Raw genomic sequence first — 13579 nt, 5'->3', positions numbered from 1 at the left:
CTGAGGCCCGGATGGGACAAGCGGCCAGGCCAAAATGGCGGGTTCCCCCCAGCGCCGTCCACACCTGGTCGCTGCAGGCGTGAACGCTGGGGGGGGGCGGCCGGCCTGCGGGGGGGCGAGGGGGGATCCTGCACCGGGCTTCACCTGGAATGTGGGGTGGCCCGCGATCGGTGCCCACCGATCGTCGGGCCGTCCTCCCTGAAGGAGGACCTCCTTCCTTCCGCGGCGCCGCAAGATCCGTCCCCCATCTTCTTGCGGGGCGGATTTAGACAGGACGACAACCACGCATGCGCGGATGACGCCCGTTATGCGGCGCTGGCCACATCATCTATGCGGCGCCGCTTTTACGCGGGCGACAAGGCCTGGTGCGTGTAAATGACGCGGCCCCGATCCTGGCCCATTGTCAGGGCCTGAATCGGTCGGGACCGGGGCCGTTCCGCGCCGTCGTGAACCTCGACGGCGTTCACGACAGAGCGGCCACTTCGGCGTGGGAGTGGAGAATCCCGCCCTTAGTTCCTGCGATCCAATATATGTAGCTACCTGTGGACAGTGTAAGTGATGGGAACTATAAAATTTTATTGCTTGGATTCAATATTAGATTGGGGGTCAGGCGGAGTTCGCTTGAACCAATAAACATGCAACAGGTCTAAAAAGAGAATGATCTCTGCTATAATTCTTTAAATTTATACATGAAACAACAATTTCATGATCTCTGTTATTATTTCCATTCTCTTGGATGCTGTCACTCACCTGAGCCAATTCATTGCTGTCAACATGTCCATCATCATTTGAATCAAAATATTCAAACATGTTATCCACCAGCAATTTTTTGAGAGACATTTTGTCTTCATTCTCTTTGCTATTTCGTTGTCGGATGTATTTTTGATTCTGGAGATCGAGAAGCATGTTTTTCAGTTTGCTGTATTCAATCAATTTACACTTGTCACCTGGAACAAAAAAAGTCTGGATTTAGGAATGATCAGTTCCAAAGGACACCAAAATTTCAAACTAAAAGTCAGAACTGCTGATTAAAATTATGTTTTACCATGACATAAAAGTAATGTTACATTCTACTAATTCTACATGACACTATTATCAGGGGGATAGATAGTATCCTTTGTGAGCAGGATAAAGAGTCCCGCATGGTATGTTGCCTGCCCGGTGCTAGGGTGCGGGACATCTCTGACCGGCTTGAAAGGATACTGGAGAGGGAGGGGGAGGATCCAGTTGTTGTGGTCCATGTCGGTACCAACAACATAGGCAAGTCTAGAAAAGAGGACCTGTTTAGAGATTATAAAGAGCTAGGATTCAAATTAAAAAACAGGCCCTCATGGGTCATAATCTCTGGATTACTGCCCGAGCCACGTGCAAATTGGCATAGGGAGGCAAGAACAAGGGAAATTAACACGTGGCTGAAAGAGTGGTGTGGGAAAGAGGGGTTCCTTTTCATGGGACACTGGCATCAGTTTTGGGACTGGGGGACGTATACCGTTGGGATGGTCTCCACCTGAACCGAGCTGGGACCAGTGTTCTGGCGAAAAGAGTAAATAGGGTGGTCAATAGGACTTTAAACTAGAGATTGGGGGTGGGGGGGTGGGGGGGGGGGAAAGGCAGGGAACCAAGAGGTGAAGGAATCAGTGGGAAGCGTAGCTGCTTAGGAATACAAAAAAGCACAAAAAGACAAAACTCAGGAGAGGTTACGATAGTCCCCATCCCACAAAATATGACACAGTGTATGGAAAGGCTCAGTAAACCAAGGTCCACCACACTAAGAAAACAAAAAGGGACGGTCAATAGAGAATTAAAGGTGCTATATTTAAATGCGCGCAGTGTACGGAACAAGGTAGATGAGCTTGTGGCCCAGATTGTGACTGGCAGGTATGATGTGGTAGGCATCACAGAGACATGGTTGCAGGGGGTTCAGGACTGGCATTTAAACATCCAGGGATTCACAACCTATCAAAAAGACAGAGAGGTGGGCAGAGGGGGCGGGGTTCCCTTGTTAATTAGGAATGAAATTAAATCAATAGCACTAAATTACATAGGATCTGATGATGTGGAGTCTGTGTGGGTAGAGTTGAGGAACCACAAAGGCAAAAAAACCATAATGGGAGTTATGTACAGGCCTCCTAACAGTGGTCAGGACCAGGGGCACAAGATGCACCACGAAATAGAAAGTGCATGTCAGAAAGGCAAGGTCGCAGTGATCATGGGGGACTTCAATATGCAGGTGGACTGGGTAAATAATGCTGCCAGTGGACCCAAGGAAAGGGAATTCATTGAATGTTTACAGGAGGGCTTTTTGGAACAGCTTGTGATGGAGCCCACGAGGGAACAGGCCATTCTGGACTTAGTGTTATGTAATGAGCCAGACTTGATTAAAGATCTTAAAGGAAGGGAGCACTTAGGAGGCAGTGATCATAATATGGTCGAATTCAGTCTCCAATTTGAAAGAAAGAAGGTAGAATCAGATGTAAAGGTGTTACAGTTAAATAAAGGTAACTATAGGGGCATGAGGGAGGAACTGACGAAAATCGACTGGGAGCAGAGCCTAGTGGGAAAGACAGTAGAACAGCAATGGCAGGAGTTTCTGGGAGTAATTGAGGACACAGTGCAGAGGTTCATCCCAAAGAAAAGAAAGGTTATCAGAGGGGGATTAGGCAGCCATGGCTGACAAAGGAAGTTAGGGAATGCATCAAAGCAAAAGAGAAAGCCTATAATGTGGGAAAGAGTAGTGGGAAGTCAGAAGATTGGGAAGGCTACAAAAACAAACAGAGGATAACAAAGAGAGAAATAAGGAAAGAAAGGATCAAATATGAAGGTAGGCTAGCCAGTAACATTAGGAATGATAGTAAAAGTTTCTTTAAATAGGTTTCGGCGGCGTGAGAGCAGCTGGTTAGTCAATTTCAGCGGGCGCATTGCGGAAGGAGGTTGCTGGGAGTTTTTTAGGCGGGATCAGGAAGTCGACCCGCGGACGTCTGGGAAGACCCTCACCAATAAATTCCCACCCGCCCTCCTCCTCTAACCTAATAATAAAACCCATTGGTCTGAGGTAAGTACCATATTTTTATTATATTATTATTATTTTTTATAAAAATTTAATTTAGTTGTTAGCCAGATCTTGGTAGAAAGTTAGAGGAATGGCAGGGAAGGGAGTGCAATGTTCCTCCTGCAGGATGTTTGAGGTGAGGGATGCAGTTAGTGTCCCTGCTGATTTTACCTGCAGGAAGTGCTGCCATCTCCAGCTCCTCCAAGACCGAGTTAGGGAACTGGAGCTGGAGTTGGAAGAACTTCGGATCATTCGGGAGGCAGAAGGGGTCATAGATAGCAGCTTCAGGGAATTAGTTACACCAAAGATTGGAGATAGGTGGGTAACTGTAAGAGGGACTGGGAAAAAACAGTCAGTGCAGGGATCCCCTGCGGTCGTTCCCCTGAGAAACAAGTATACCGCTTTGGATACTTGTGGGGGGGGGGACTTACCAGGGGTAAGCCATGGGGTACGGGCCTCTGGCACGGAGTCTGTCCCTGTTGCTCAGAAGGGAAGGGGGGAGAGGAGCAGAGCATTAGTAATTGGGGACTCTATAGTCAGGGGCACAGATAGGATATTTTGTGGGAGCGTGAGAGACTCACGTTTGGTATGTTGCCTCCCAGGTGCAAGGGTACGTGATGTCTCGGATCGTGTTTTCCGGGTCCTTAGGGGGGAGGGGGAGCAGCCCCAAGTCGTGGTCCACATTGGCACCAACGACATAGGTAGGAAAGGGGACAAGGATGTCAGGCAGGCTTTCAGGGAGCTAGGATGGAAGCTCAGAACTAGAACAAACAGAGTTGTTATCTCTGGGTTGTTGCCCGTGCCACGTGATAGTGAGATGAGGAATAGGGAGAGAGAGCATTTAAACACGTGGCTACAGGGATGGTGCAGGCGGGAGGGTTTCAGATTTTTGGATAACTGGGGCTCTTTCTGGGGAAGGTGGGACCTCTACAGACAGGATGGTCTACATCTGAACCTGAGGGGCACAAATATCCTGTGGGGGGAGATTTGTTAGTGCTCTTTGGGGGGGTTTAAACTAATGCAGCAGGGGCATGGGAACCTGGATTGTAGTTTTAGGGTAAGGGAGAATGAGAGTATAGAGGTCAGGAGCACAGATTTGACGTCGCAGGAGGGGGCCAGCGTTCAGGTAGGTGGTTTGAAGTGTGTCTACTTCAATGCCAGGAGTATACGAAACAAGGTAGGGGAACTGGCAGCGTGGGTTGGTACCTGGGACTTCGATGTTGTGGCCATTTCGGAGACATGGATAGAGCAGGGACAGGAATGGATGTTGCAGGTTCCGGGGTTTAGGTGTTTTAGTAAGCTCAGAGAAGGAGGCAAAAGAGGGGGAGGTGTGGCGCTGCTAGTCAAGAGCAGTATTACGGTGGCGGAGAGGATGCTAGATGGGGACTCTTCTTCCGAGGTAGTATTGGCTGAAGTTAGAAACAGGAAAGGAGAGGTCACCCTGTTGGGAGTTTTTTATAGGCCTCCTAATAGTTCTAGGGATGTAGAGGAAAGGATGGCGAAGATGATTCTGGATATGAGCGAAAGTAACAGGGTAGTTATTATGGGAGACTTTAACTTTCCAAATATTGACTGGAAAATATATAGTTCGAGTACAATAGATGGGTCGTTTTTTGTACAGTGTGTGCAGGAGGGTTTCCTGAAACAATATGTTGACAGGCCAACAAGAGGCGAGGCCACGTTGGATTTGGTTTTGGGTAATGAACCAGGCCAGGTGTTGGATTTGGAGGTAGGAGAGCACTTTGGGGACAGTGACCACAATTCGGTGACGTTTACGTTAATGATGGAAAGGGATAAGTATACACCGCAGGGCAAGAGTTATAGCTGGGGGAAGGGCAATTATGATGCCATTAGACGTGACTTGGGGGGGGATAAGGTGGAGAAGTAGGCTGCAAGTGTTGGGCACACTGGATAAGTGGGGCTTGTTCAAGGATCAGCTACTGCGTGTTCTTGATAAGTATGTACCGGTCAGACAGGGAGGAAGGCGTTGAGCGAGGGAACCGTGGTTTACCAAGGAAGTGGAATCTCTTGTTAAGAGGAAGAAGAAGGCCTATGTGAAGATGAAGTGTGAAGTTTCGGTTGGGGCGATGGATAGTTACAAGGTAGCGAGGAAGGATCTAAAGAGAGAGCTAAGATGAGCAAGGAGGGGACATGAGAAGTATTTGGCAGGAAGGATCAAGGAAAACCCAAAAGCTTTCTATAGGTATGTCAGGAATAAGCGAATGACTAGGGAAAGAGTAGGACCAGTCAAGGACAGGGATGGGAAATTGTGTGTGGAGTCTGAAGAGATAGGCGAGATACTAAATGAATATTTTTCGTCAGTATTCACTCAGGAAAAAGATAATGTTGTGGAGGAGAATGCTGAGCCCCAGGCTAATAGAATAGATGGCATTGAGGTACGTAGGGAAGAGGTGTTGGCAATTCTGGACAGGCTGAAAATAGATAAGTCCCCGGGACCTGATGGGATTTATCCTAGGATTCTATGGGAGGCCAGGGAAGAGATTGCTGGACCTTTGGCTTTGATTTTTATGTCATCATTGGCTACAGGAATAGTGCCAGAGGACTGGAGGACAGCAAATGTGGTCCCTTTGTTCAAAAAGGGGAGCAGAGACAACCCCGGCAACTATAGACCGGTGAGCCTCACGTCTGTAGTGGGTAAAGTCTTGGAGGGGATTATAAGGGACAAGATTTATAATCATCTAGATAGGAATAATATGATCAGGGATAGTCAGCATGGCTTTGTGAAGGGTAGGTCATGCCTCACAAACCTTATTGAGTTCTTTGAGAAGGTGACTGAACAGGTAGACGAGGGTAGAGCAGTTGATGTGGTGTATATGGATTTCAGCAAAGCGTTTGATAAGGTTCCCCACGGTAGGCTTTTGCAAAAAATACGGAGGCTGGGGATTGAGGGTGATTTAGAGATGTGGATCAGAAATTGGCTAGCTGAAAGAAGACAGAGGGTGGTGGTTGATGGGAAATGTTCAGAATGGAGTACAGTCACAAGTGGAGTACCACAAGGATCTGTTCTGGGGCCGTTGCTGTTTGTCATTTTTATCAATGACCTAGAGGAAGGCGCAGAAGGGTGGGTGAGTAAATTTGCAGACGATACTAAAGTCGGTGGTGTTGTCGATAGTGTGGAAGGATGTAGCAGGTTACAGAGGGATATAGATAAGCTGCAGAGCTGGGCTGAGAGGTGGCAAATGGAGTTTAATGTAGAGAAGTGTGAGGTGATTCACTTTGGAAGGAATAACAGGAATGCGGAATATTTGGCTAATGGTAAAGTTCTTGAAAGTGTGGCTGAGCAGAGGGATCTCGGTGTCCATGTACATAGATCCCTGAAAGTTGCCACCCAGGTTGATAGGGTTGTGAAGAAGGCCTATGGAGTGTTGGCCTTTATTGGTAGAGGGATTGAGTTCCGGAGTCGGGAGGTCATGTTGCAGATGTACAGAACTCTGGTCCGGCCGCATTTGGAGTATTGCGTACAGTTCTGGTCACCGCATTATAGGAAGGACGTGGAGGCTTTGGAGCGGGTGCAGAGGAGATTTACCAGGATGTTGCCTGGTATGGAGGGAAAATCTTATGAGGAAAGGCTGACGGACTTGAGGTTGTTTTCGTTGGAGAGAAGAAGGTTAAGAGGAGACTTAATAGAGGCATACAAAATGATCAGGGGGTTGGATAGGGTGGACAGTGAGAACCTTCTCCCGCGGATGGATATGGCTGGCACGAGGGGACATAACTTTAACCTGAGGGGTAATAGATATAGGACAGAGGTCAGAGGTAGGTTCTTTACGCAAAGAGTAGTGAGGCCGTGGAATGCCCTACCTGCTACAGTAGTGAACTCGCCAACATTGAGGGCATTTAAAAGTTTATTGGATAAACATATGGATGATAATGGCATAGTGTAGGTCAGATGGCTTTTGTTTCGGTGCAACATCGTGGGCCGAAGGGCCTGTACTGCGCTGTATTGTTCTATGTTCTATGTTCTATGTTCTATACATTAAAAACAAACGGGAGGCAAAAGTTGACATTGGGCCGCTCCAAAATGACGCTGGTAATTTTGTGATGGGAGACAAGGAAATAGCTGAGGAACTAAATAAGTACTTTGCGTCAATCTTCACAGTAGAAGACATGAGTAATATCCTAACAATTCAGGTGAGTCAGGGGGCAGAGTTGAATATGGGAACCATCAAAAAGGAGAAAGTGCTAGAGAAACTAAGAGGTCTAAAAATTGATAAATCTCCGGGCCCAGATGGACTACATCCTAGAGTTCTAAAGGAGATGGCTGAAGAAATAGTGGAGGCGTTAGTTATGATCTTTCAAAAGTCACTGGAGTCCGGGAAAGTCCCAGAGGATTGGAAAATCGCTGTTGTAACCCCCCTGTTCAAGAAGGGAACAAGGAAAAAGATGGAAAATTATAGGCCAATTAGCCTAACCTCGGTTGTTGGCGAGATTCTAGAATCCATTGTTAAGGATGAGATTTCTAAATTCTTGGAAGTGCAGGGCCAGATTAGGACAAGTCAGCATGGATTTAGTAAGGGGAGGTCGTGCCTGACAAACCTGTTAGAGTTCTTTGAAGAGATAACAAATAGGTTAGACCAAGGAGAGCCAGTGGATGTTATCTATCTTGACTTCCAAAAGGCCTTTGATAAGGTGCCTCACGGGAGACTGCTGAGTAAAATAAGGGCCCATGGTATTCGAGGCAAGGTACTAACATGGATTGACGATTGGCTGTCAGGCAGAAGGCAGAGAGTTGGGATAAAAGGTTCTTTTTCGGAATGGCAACCGGTGACGAGTGGTGTCCCGCAGGGTTCAGTGTTGGGGCCACAGCTGTTCTCTTTATATATTAACGATCTAGATGACGGGACTGGGGGCATTCTGGCTAAGTTTGCCGATGATACAAAGATAGGTGGAGGGGCAGGTAGTATGGAGGAGGTGGGGAGGCTGCAGAAAGAATTAGATAGTTTAGGAGAGTGGTCCAAGAAATGGGTGATGAAATTCAACGTGGGCAAGTGCGAGGTCTTGCACTTTGGAAAAAAGAATAGAGGCATGGACTATTTTCTAAACGGTGACAAAATTCATAATGCTGAAGTGCAAAGGGACTTGGGAGTCCTAGTCCAGGATTCTCTAAAGGTAAACTTGCAGGTTGAGTCCGTAATTAAGAAAGCAAATGCAATGTTGTCATTTATCTCAAGAGGCTTGGAATATAAAAGCAGGGATGTACTTCTGAAGCTTTATAAAGCATTAGTTAGGCCCCATTTAGAACACTGTGAGCAATTTTGGGCCCCACACCTCAGGAAGGACATACTGGCACTGGAGCGGGTCCAGCGGAGATTCACACGGATGATCCCAGGAATGGTAGGCCTAACATACGATGAACGTCTGAGGATCCTGGGATTATATTCATTGGAGTTTAGGAGGTTGAGGGGAGATCTAATAGAAACTTACAAGATAATGAATGGCTTAGATAGGGTGGATGTAGGGAAGTTGTTTCCATTAGCAGGGGAGACTAGGACCCGGGGGCACAGCCTTAGAATAAAAGGGAGTCACTTTAGAACAGAGATGAGGAGAAATTTCTTCAGCCAGAGAGTGGTGGGTCTGTGGAATTCATTGCCACAGAGGGCGGTGGAAGCCGGGACGTTGAGTGTCTTTAAGACAGAAGTTGATAAATTCTTGATTTCGCGAGGAATTAAGGGCTATGGAGAGAGAGCGGGTAAATGGAGTTGAAATCAGCCATGATTGAATGGCGGAGTGGACTCGATGGGCCGAATGGCATTACTTCCGCTCCTATGTCTTATGGTCTTATGGTCTTATAAACAATTGTGCTAACAGCTTTAAATAATATTGAAAGGAATTTGATGCAAAAGCAAATATAATATGTAGCAGAGTGTGGCAGACGTTTCAGGGTAAGGTGACTTTTCATCAGAACCAAATTTGATGTTGGTGTGTTAGCCAGTGCACTAAAAGCAATAAATTTGCACATTGCCCTTTAAGTAATGAAATGTCACAGTGCTTCATAGGAGCATTATGAAACAAAACATGACACCAAACTACATAAGGTGTTACAGGGAGGAACTTTGTGCCCCCATAGTGAATTTAGTAGTGGTATTCGAGCAGGAGGGAGGGTGGTGGGTGGCCTTCACACTACAACCACGATTAAGTCTGTCAAAGGAAGGCCTGTGATCGGCCTTCCCACCCACCACCAATTGAGGCCCTGGATTCAATCTGCCACTGCTAGTACGAACCCAGCCACAGACAACGGCTTGCCATCTGGGGCGGACGTGCCGTGTCCTTTTGAGTGAGGTGGTGGGGGGTCTCCTCATTCAAAAGACATTTGGTGCCTGTTCAAGAGACCCTGCATTGGGGAGGTGCAAAAGCCAGGTATTTCGAATACAACTAGTATAGGTAAAAGATAGCTGTTTAAGCATAAATGTTGAGCCCCAGTTTTTAATACCCATTTATACAGCATAATTCACTTTTACTGAAGTCCGTTGTTCTGGCAAATGCATATTTTCAAAGACAGTGTGACATTAAAACAGCAAGATAATTTGACACTGCTTGTGCTAATTGTTAAGGACAGGGACTGAATACACAGCAACATTGTTCACAATGCAGATAACAGCTGGGTCAGAAAAGCTGATGTTGCACATTGAAGATGGACGGCTTGCCATCAAATCAAATTTGTTTGAGTCTAACCCAAACCAATTAGCATTATATTGGGGTGTAATTAGACGACTTAAGACAGATATGAAAGTGTATAACTAAAAAGTTTCTCCCCGCCATTTTGGTTTTTTATTGTCTTTGAAGGTGTGTTGTGCTGTGTTGTCTTTCTGTTAGTTCAGTCAGTTTTTGCCTTTGATTCTAGTCTCCAGTTTTGTTTTAGTGTTTAGTTTTTAGGTAATTGTCTTTGGGGGTTCTGTCAGCCTAACAGTCTGTGTCAGTGATGTTAGTCCACTTTTGACTTTGAGTTTGAGTTTAGCTGAAGATTAGCTTTCTCTCTCTTTTCATGTTTCATTGCCAGACTTTGACCTTTTAAAAGTTACTTTCGAGCTGTCTGCCTAAGCAAAGAAAGATAATGTCTGTAATTCTCTGAAAGCTTCGGATTGTCTACGAATTGCCTTTTAAATGACTTTCAAATTGTAATCAAACGACTACAAATAAAACAATTCTTTTTGGCACCTGAGGAGTTTATACTGCAAATTTCTGCTGAGTTCCAGTATTCGCAAAGTGCTACTGATAACCGAATAGCAGAGATGATATAAATTCCTTCAACTATACACAGTCGAATAATCCAAGGAATCAAACAACTTGGCACAGTCTACAAATAGTACAAATCTTATAACTTGTCGTATTGCGCCAGGACTTGATTCATCAACTAAGCTTCCCCCAAACTTGGCGTGGTTCGACAGGTTAAGATCCTTATAAATTAAAGTTTCCTTTAATTGGCGAGCCAGCCAGGAGTCAAACCTAGAATCTTCTGATTAAAGATTCTTTCATTATTGGCGTAGTCAGGCAGAAGGGGGGAGTACTGAGGACGACGGAAAGCTTCGAAGATAATCGGAGGAGGTCGGGAACCTTCGGGAAGCTTCGGAGATAATTGGAGGAGGCCCAGAAGACAGCCGGAACCCACGGCTAGACTAGGGTAAGAAATATCTTTTTCACCCATTAAAAGTCTTAAAGCCGCATCAATCAGTACTTCGACCCTTGAAAAGAACATTTTTTTTTATAGACTGTGTTAAATAAATCAAGTGCCAGTCGGTCGGTCAGACTATCAGACGTGACTGGAAGATGAGTCACTGCAGTAACTAAAATAAAACGTCAGTCAGCGATCAAGAAAAGTTATGGCTGATCCTAATCAAAGTGTAGATTCAGAGCCTTTAGCAGACAGAAAATTACTCCCCACTACATCCAAGGGGGGTGCTGGAATACCAGATGTTTCTGTTGAAGATATGTTGGGGGATTGTAGATCTTTCACTCGTAGACATTTTAACCCATGTGAAACCTCAAAAAAAATTGAATCAAAGTATGATATCCCCAGAGGACAGTGGTCCTTCAATAATATCAAGAGAGCATGGGGAAAATGCACACGATTACACGGTGCAGAACGTGTAAAATGGTCCCTGGTAATTACGGGACAGATACACAGTCAGCAAGAGATCATTGTTAAAAATAAAAGTGATCATCAGCTTCAGTCCACTAAAGACCAACTAAGTGCAGTTCTTGAAGATTTGCAAGATGCAAAATCCAAACTTGAGCATTATGATGAAATTAGAACAGATTTGCAAAATAAAACCTCTGAACTCCAGCAGTTATCTGTTCAAATCGGAGAATTTCAAAATCAAGTTTTTAAAGTGGAGTCAAAATACCGACAAGTACAATTAAAAACTGAGCAAATTGAACTTGAAAATTGCAAGTTAATCGAAGAAAGATGTGTTTTAGCTGAACACTGCAAAATTTCTGTGCAGAAATTTGAACAAACAGCACAAACTCAGAAAGCAGCCCAAGCGCCCCACCTAGTGGCACAATCGGCAATTGCACAGCCAAGAACAAATGTCACGAATAAATCAGTTCCTTTGTCAGATGAATCAGACGAAGATAGTGTTCAAATCCAGCCCATGTTACCTGCGGCTCCAGCGGCGGCTGTTGCAGCACCTGCAGGAATATCAGCAGTAACTACAATTTCACCACCGGCGCCAGGGCAAACATGTACCCTTGCTCCATTAAAATCACGTAAGGAAATACCACAATGTCTTTTCTGTGGTAGAGTAGGACACTGGATGGCAAAATGCTATCAAAAACAACGGATAGATTCAAGAGTTGATAAAGAAGTAGACAATGTTCACTACAATACATCTCCACCTCGTGGTCAACCATGTAACACGTACCAACAAGACACACCCAGTATGGCTTCTGGTCAGCAACACTGGCTAAGCAACTACAACCATGGTTTGCTTTTACAGTTAATCAACAACAGTATCATAATAGCCCAACTGTTTACCACATGGCTTTACAGAATCATCTCAGGCAACTGCCTGTTCGGCCTTCCACCATTATCCAATATGAAGATGATGTTCTGATAACCTCTATCAATAAAGATGATCATGACAAAGATTTACGGATGGTCTTGAACCACCTCAGTGCTAACAGTCACAAAGCTAGCTTTCACAAAGCACAAATTGACCAGAAAGATGTTTACTTGGGACAGAAAATTTCCAAACGAGAAAGGGAACTTACTCAGAAGAGAACGGCTGCCATCAAAGCAGCTAAAGAACCCTCAATGTATCGCTAAAAAGTTGCCAAGAACTGTCAACTTAAGAAAACTGTCATTATTCTGAACGTTGCTGTATTAATTTAAAGAAATTAACATATCTTGTTAGCTGTGTTTCCTTTAACAGAATCGACAAATTCATCTACAGAAAATCAAGATACAGCACAAGATTGGTTCAGTTATATATTTAATAAGTTATTGTATTTGATATTTTAAAATAAATGTTTGGAATTAGCCTGGAAATTAAAACTTCAAACAATGTGGAAGCTGGTTTAAAAAAAAAACCCAACAATCTTTGATTAAAAGCCAAAAGAACAGGTTGTTCAAAGAAATTTGATAACGGGAATTTGGCAGCAATCCAACTTTTACTCCCAGTCCATTTGAGTGACAAAAAAAAAGTTTAAAGATGCGAATGGCATCATTCCAAGCTATACGCCTCTTTTTGTCTCTGTAAGAAAATTAACCCTTTCAACAAGCTTTTGTGTATAATCCAGAGGATGTCCATTTTGATAATCATTTTACCATTTATTACTAGATCATATGTTCAACTTTTATTGTATAATAATTTTACATGAAGTTATTATTAATTACCAATGTGATCAAATTTGATTAATTTATTAATTATAATAATTATTTTGAAATGCCTGTTGCAATGTTAATTCCATTTTATTGTTTAAAACTGCAATGATTCTTTGCGCTTTTACCTATCCTATCGCATTAATGATGTATTTTAATCTTTTCTGATATATCTCAATTTTTCGATTTATCAAAGGGCCGACTGTAGAAGCCAGGTATTTTGAATACAACTAGTATAGGTAAAAGATAGCTGTTTAAGCATAAATGTTGAGCCCCAGTTTTTAATACCCATTTATACAGCATAATTCACTTTTACTGAAGTCCGTTGTTCTGGCAAATGCATATTTTCAAAGACAGTGTGACATTAAAACAGCAAGATAATTTGACACTGCTTGTGCTAATTGTCAAGGACAGGGACTGAATACACAGCAACATTGTTCACAATGCAGATAACAGCTGGGTCAGAAAAGCTGATGTTGCACATTGAAGATGGACGGCTTGCCATCAAATCAAATGTGTTTGAGTCTAACCCAAACCAATTAGGATTATATTGGGGTGTAATTAGACGACTTAAGACAGATATGAAAATGTATAACTAAAAAGTTTCTCCCCGCCATTTTGGTTTTTTATTGTCTTTGAAGGTGTGTTGTGCTGTGTTGTCTTTCTGTTAGTTTAGTCAGTTTTTGCCT

General features: G+C 44.1%; 1 protein-coding gene across 5 annotated transcripts in view; it reads right to left on the bottom strand.

Annotated features, from left to right (window-relative positions):
• Positions 1-13579, bottom strand: part of fstl5 (follistatin-like 5) — a 1269795-nt gene that overhangs the window by 542663 nt on the left and 713553 nt on the right. For all 5 annotated transcript variants that reach the window (XM_072496156.1, XM_072496159.1, XM_072496157.1 and 2 more), the window contains one exon: positions 751-947. In XM_072496156.1, the coding sequence (XP_072352257.1) occupies positions 751-947 (197 nt within the window). The remainder of the gene's footprint in view (positions 1-750; positions 948-13579) is intronic.

Source organism: Scyliorhinus torazame, chromosome 3, assembly GCF_047496885.1.
Source record: "Scyliorhinus torazame isolate Kashiwa2021f chromosome 3, sScyTor2.1, whole genome shotgun sequence".
Lineage (NCBI taxonomy): Eukaryota > Metazoa > Chordata > Chondrichthyes > Carcharhiniformes > Scyliorhinidae > Scyliorhinus > Scyliorhinus torazame.
The sequence above is the reverse complement of the archived record's forward strand: the minus strand, read 5'-3'. Positions and strand labels throughout refer to the sequence as shown.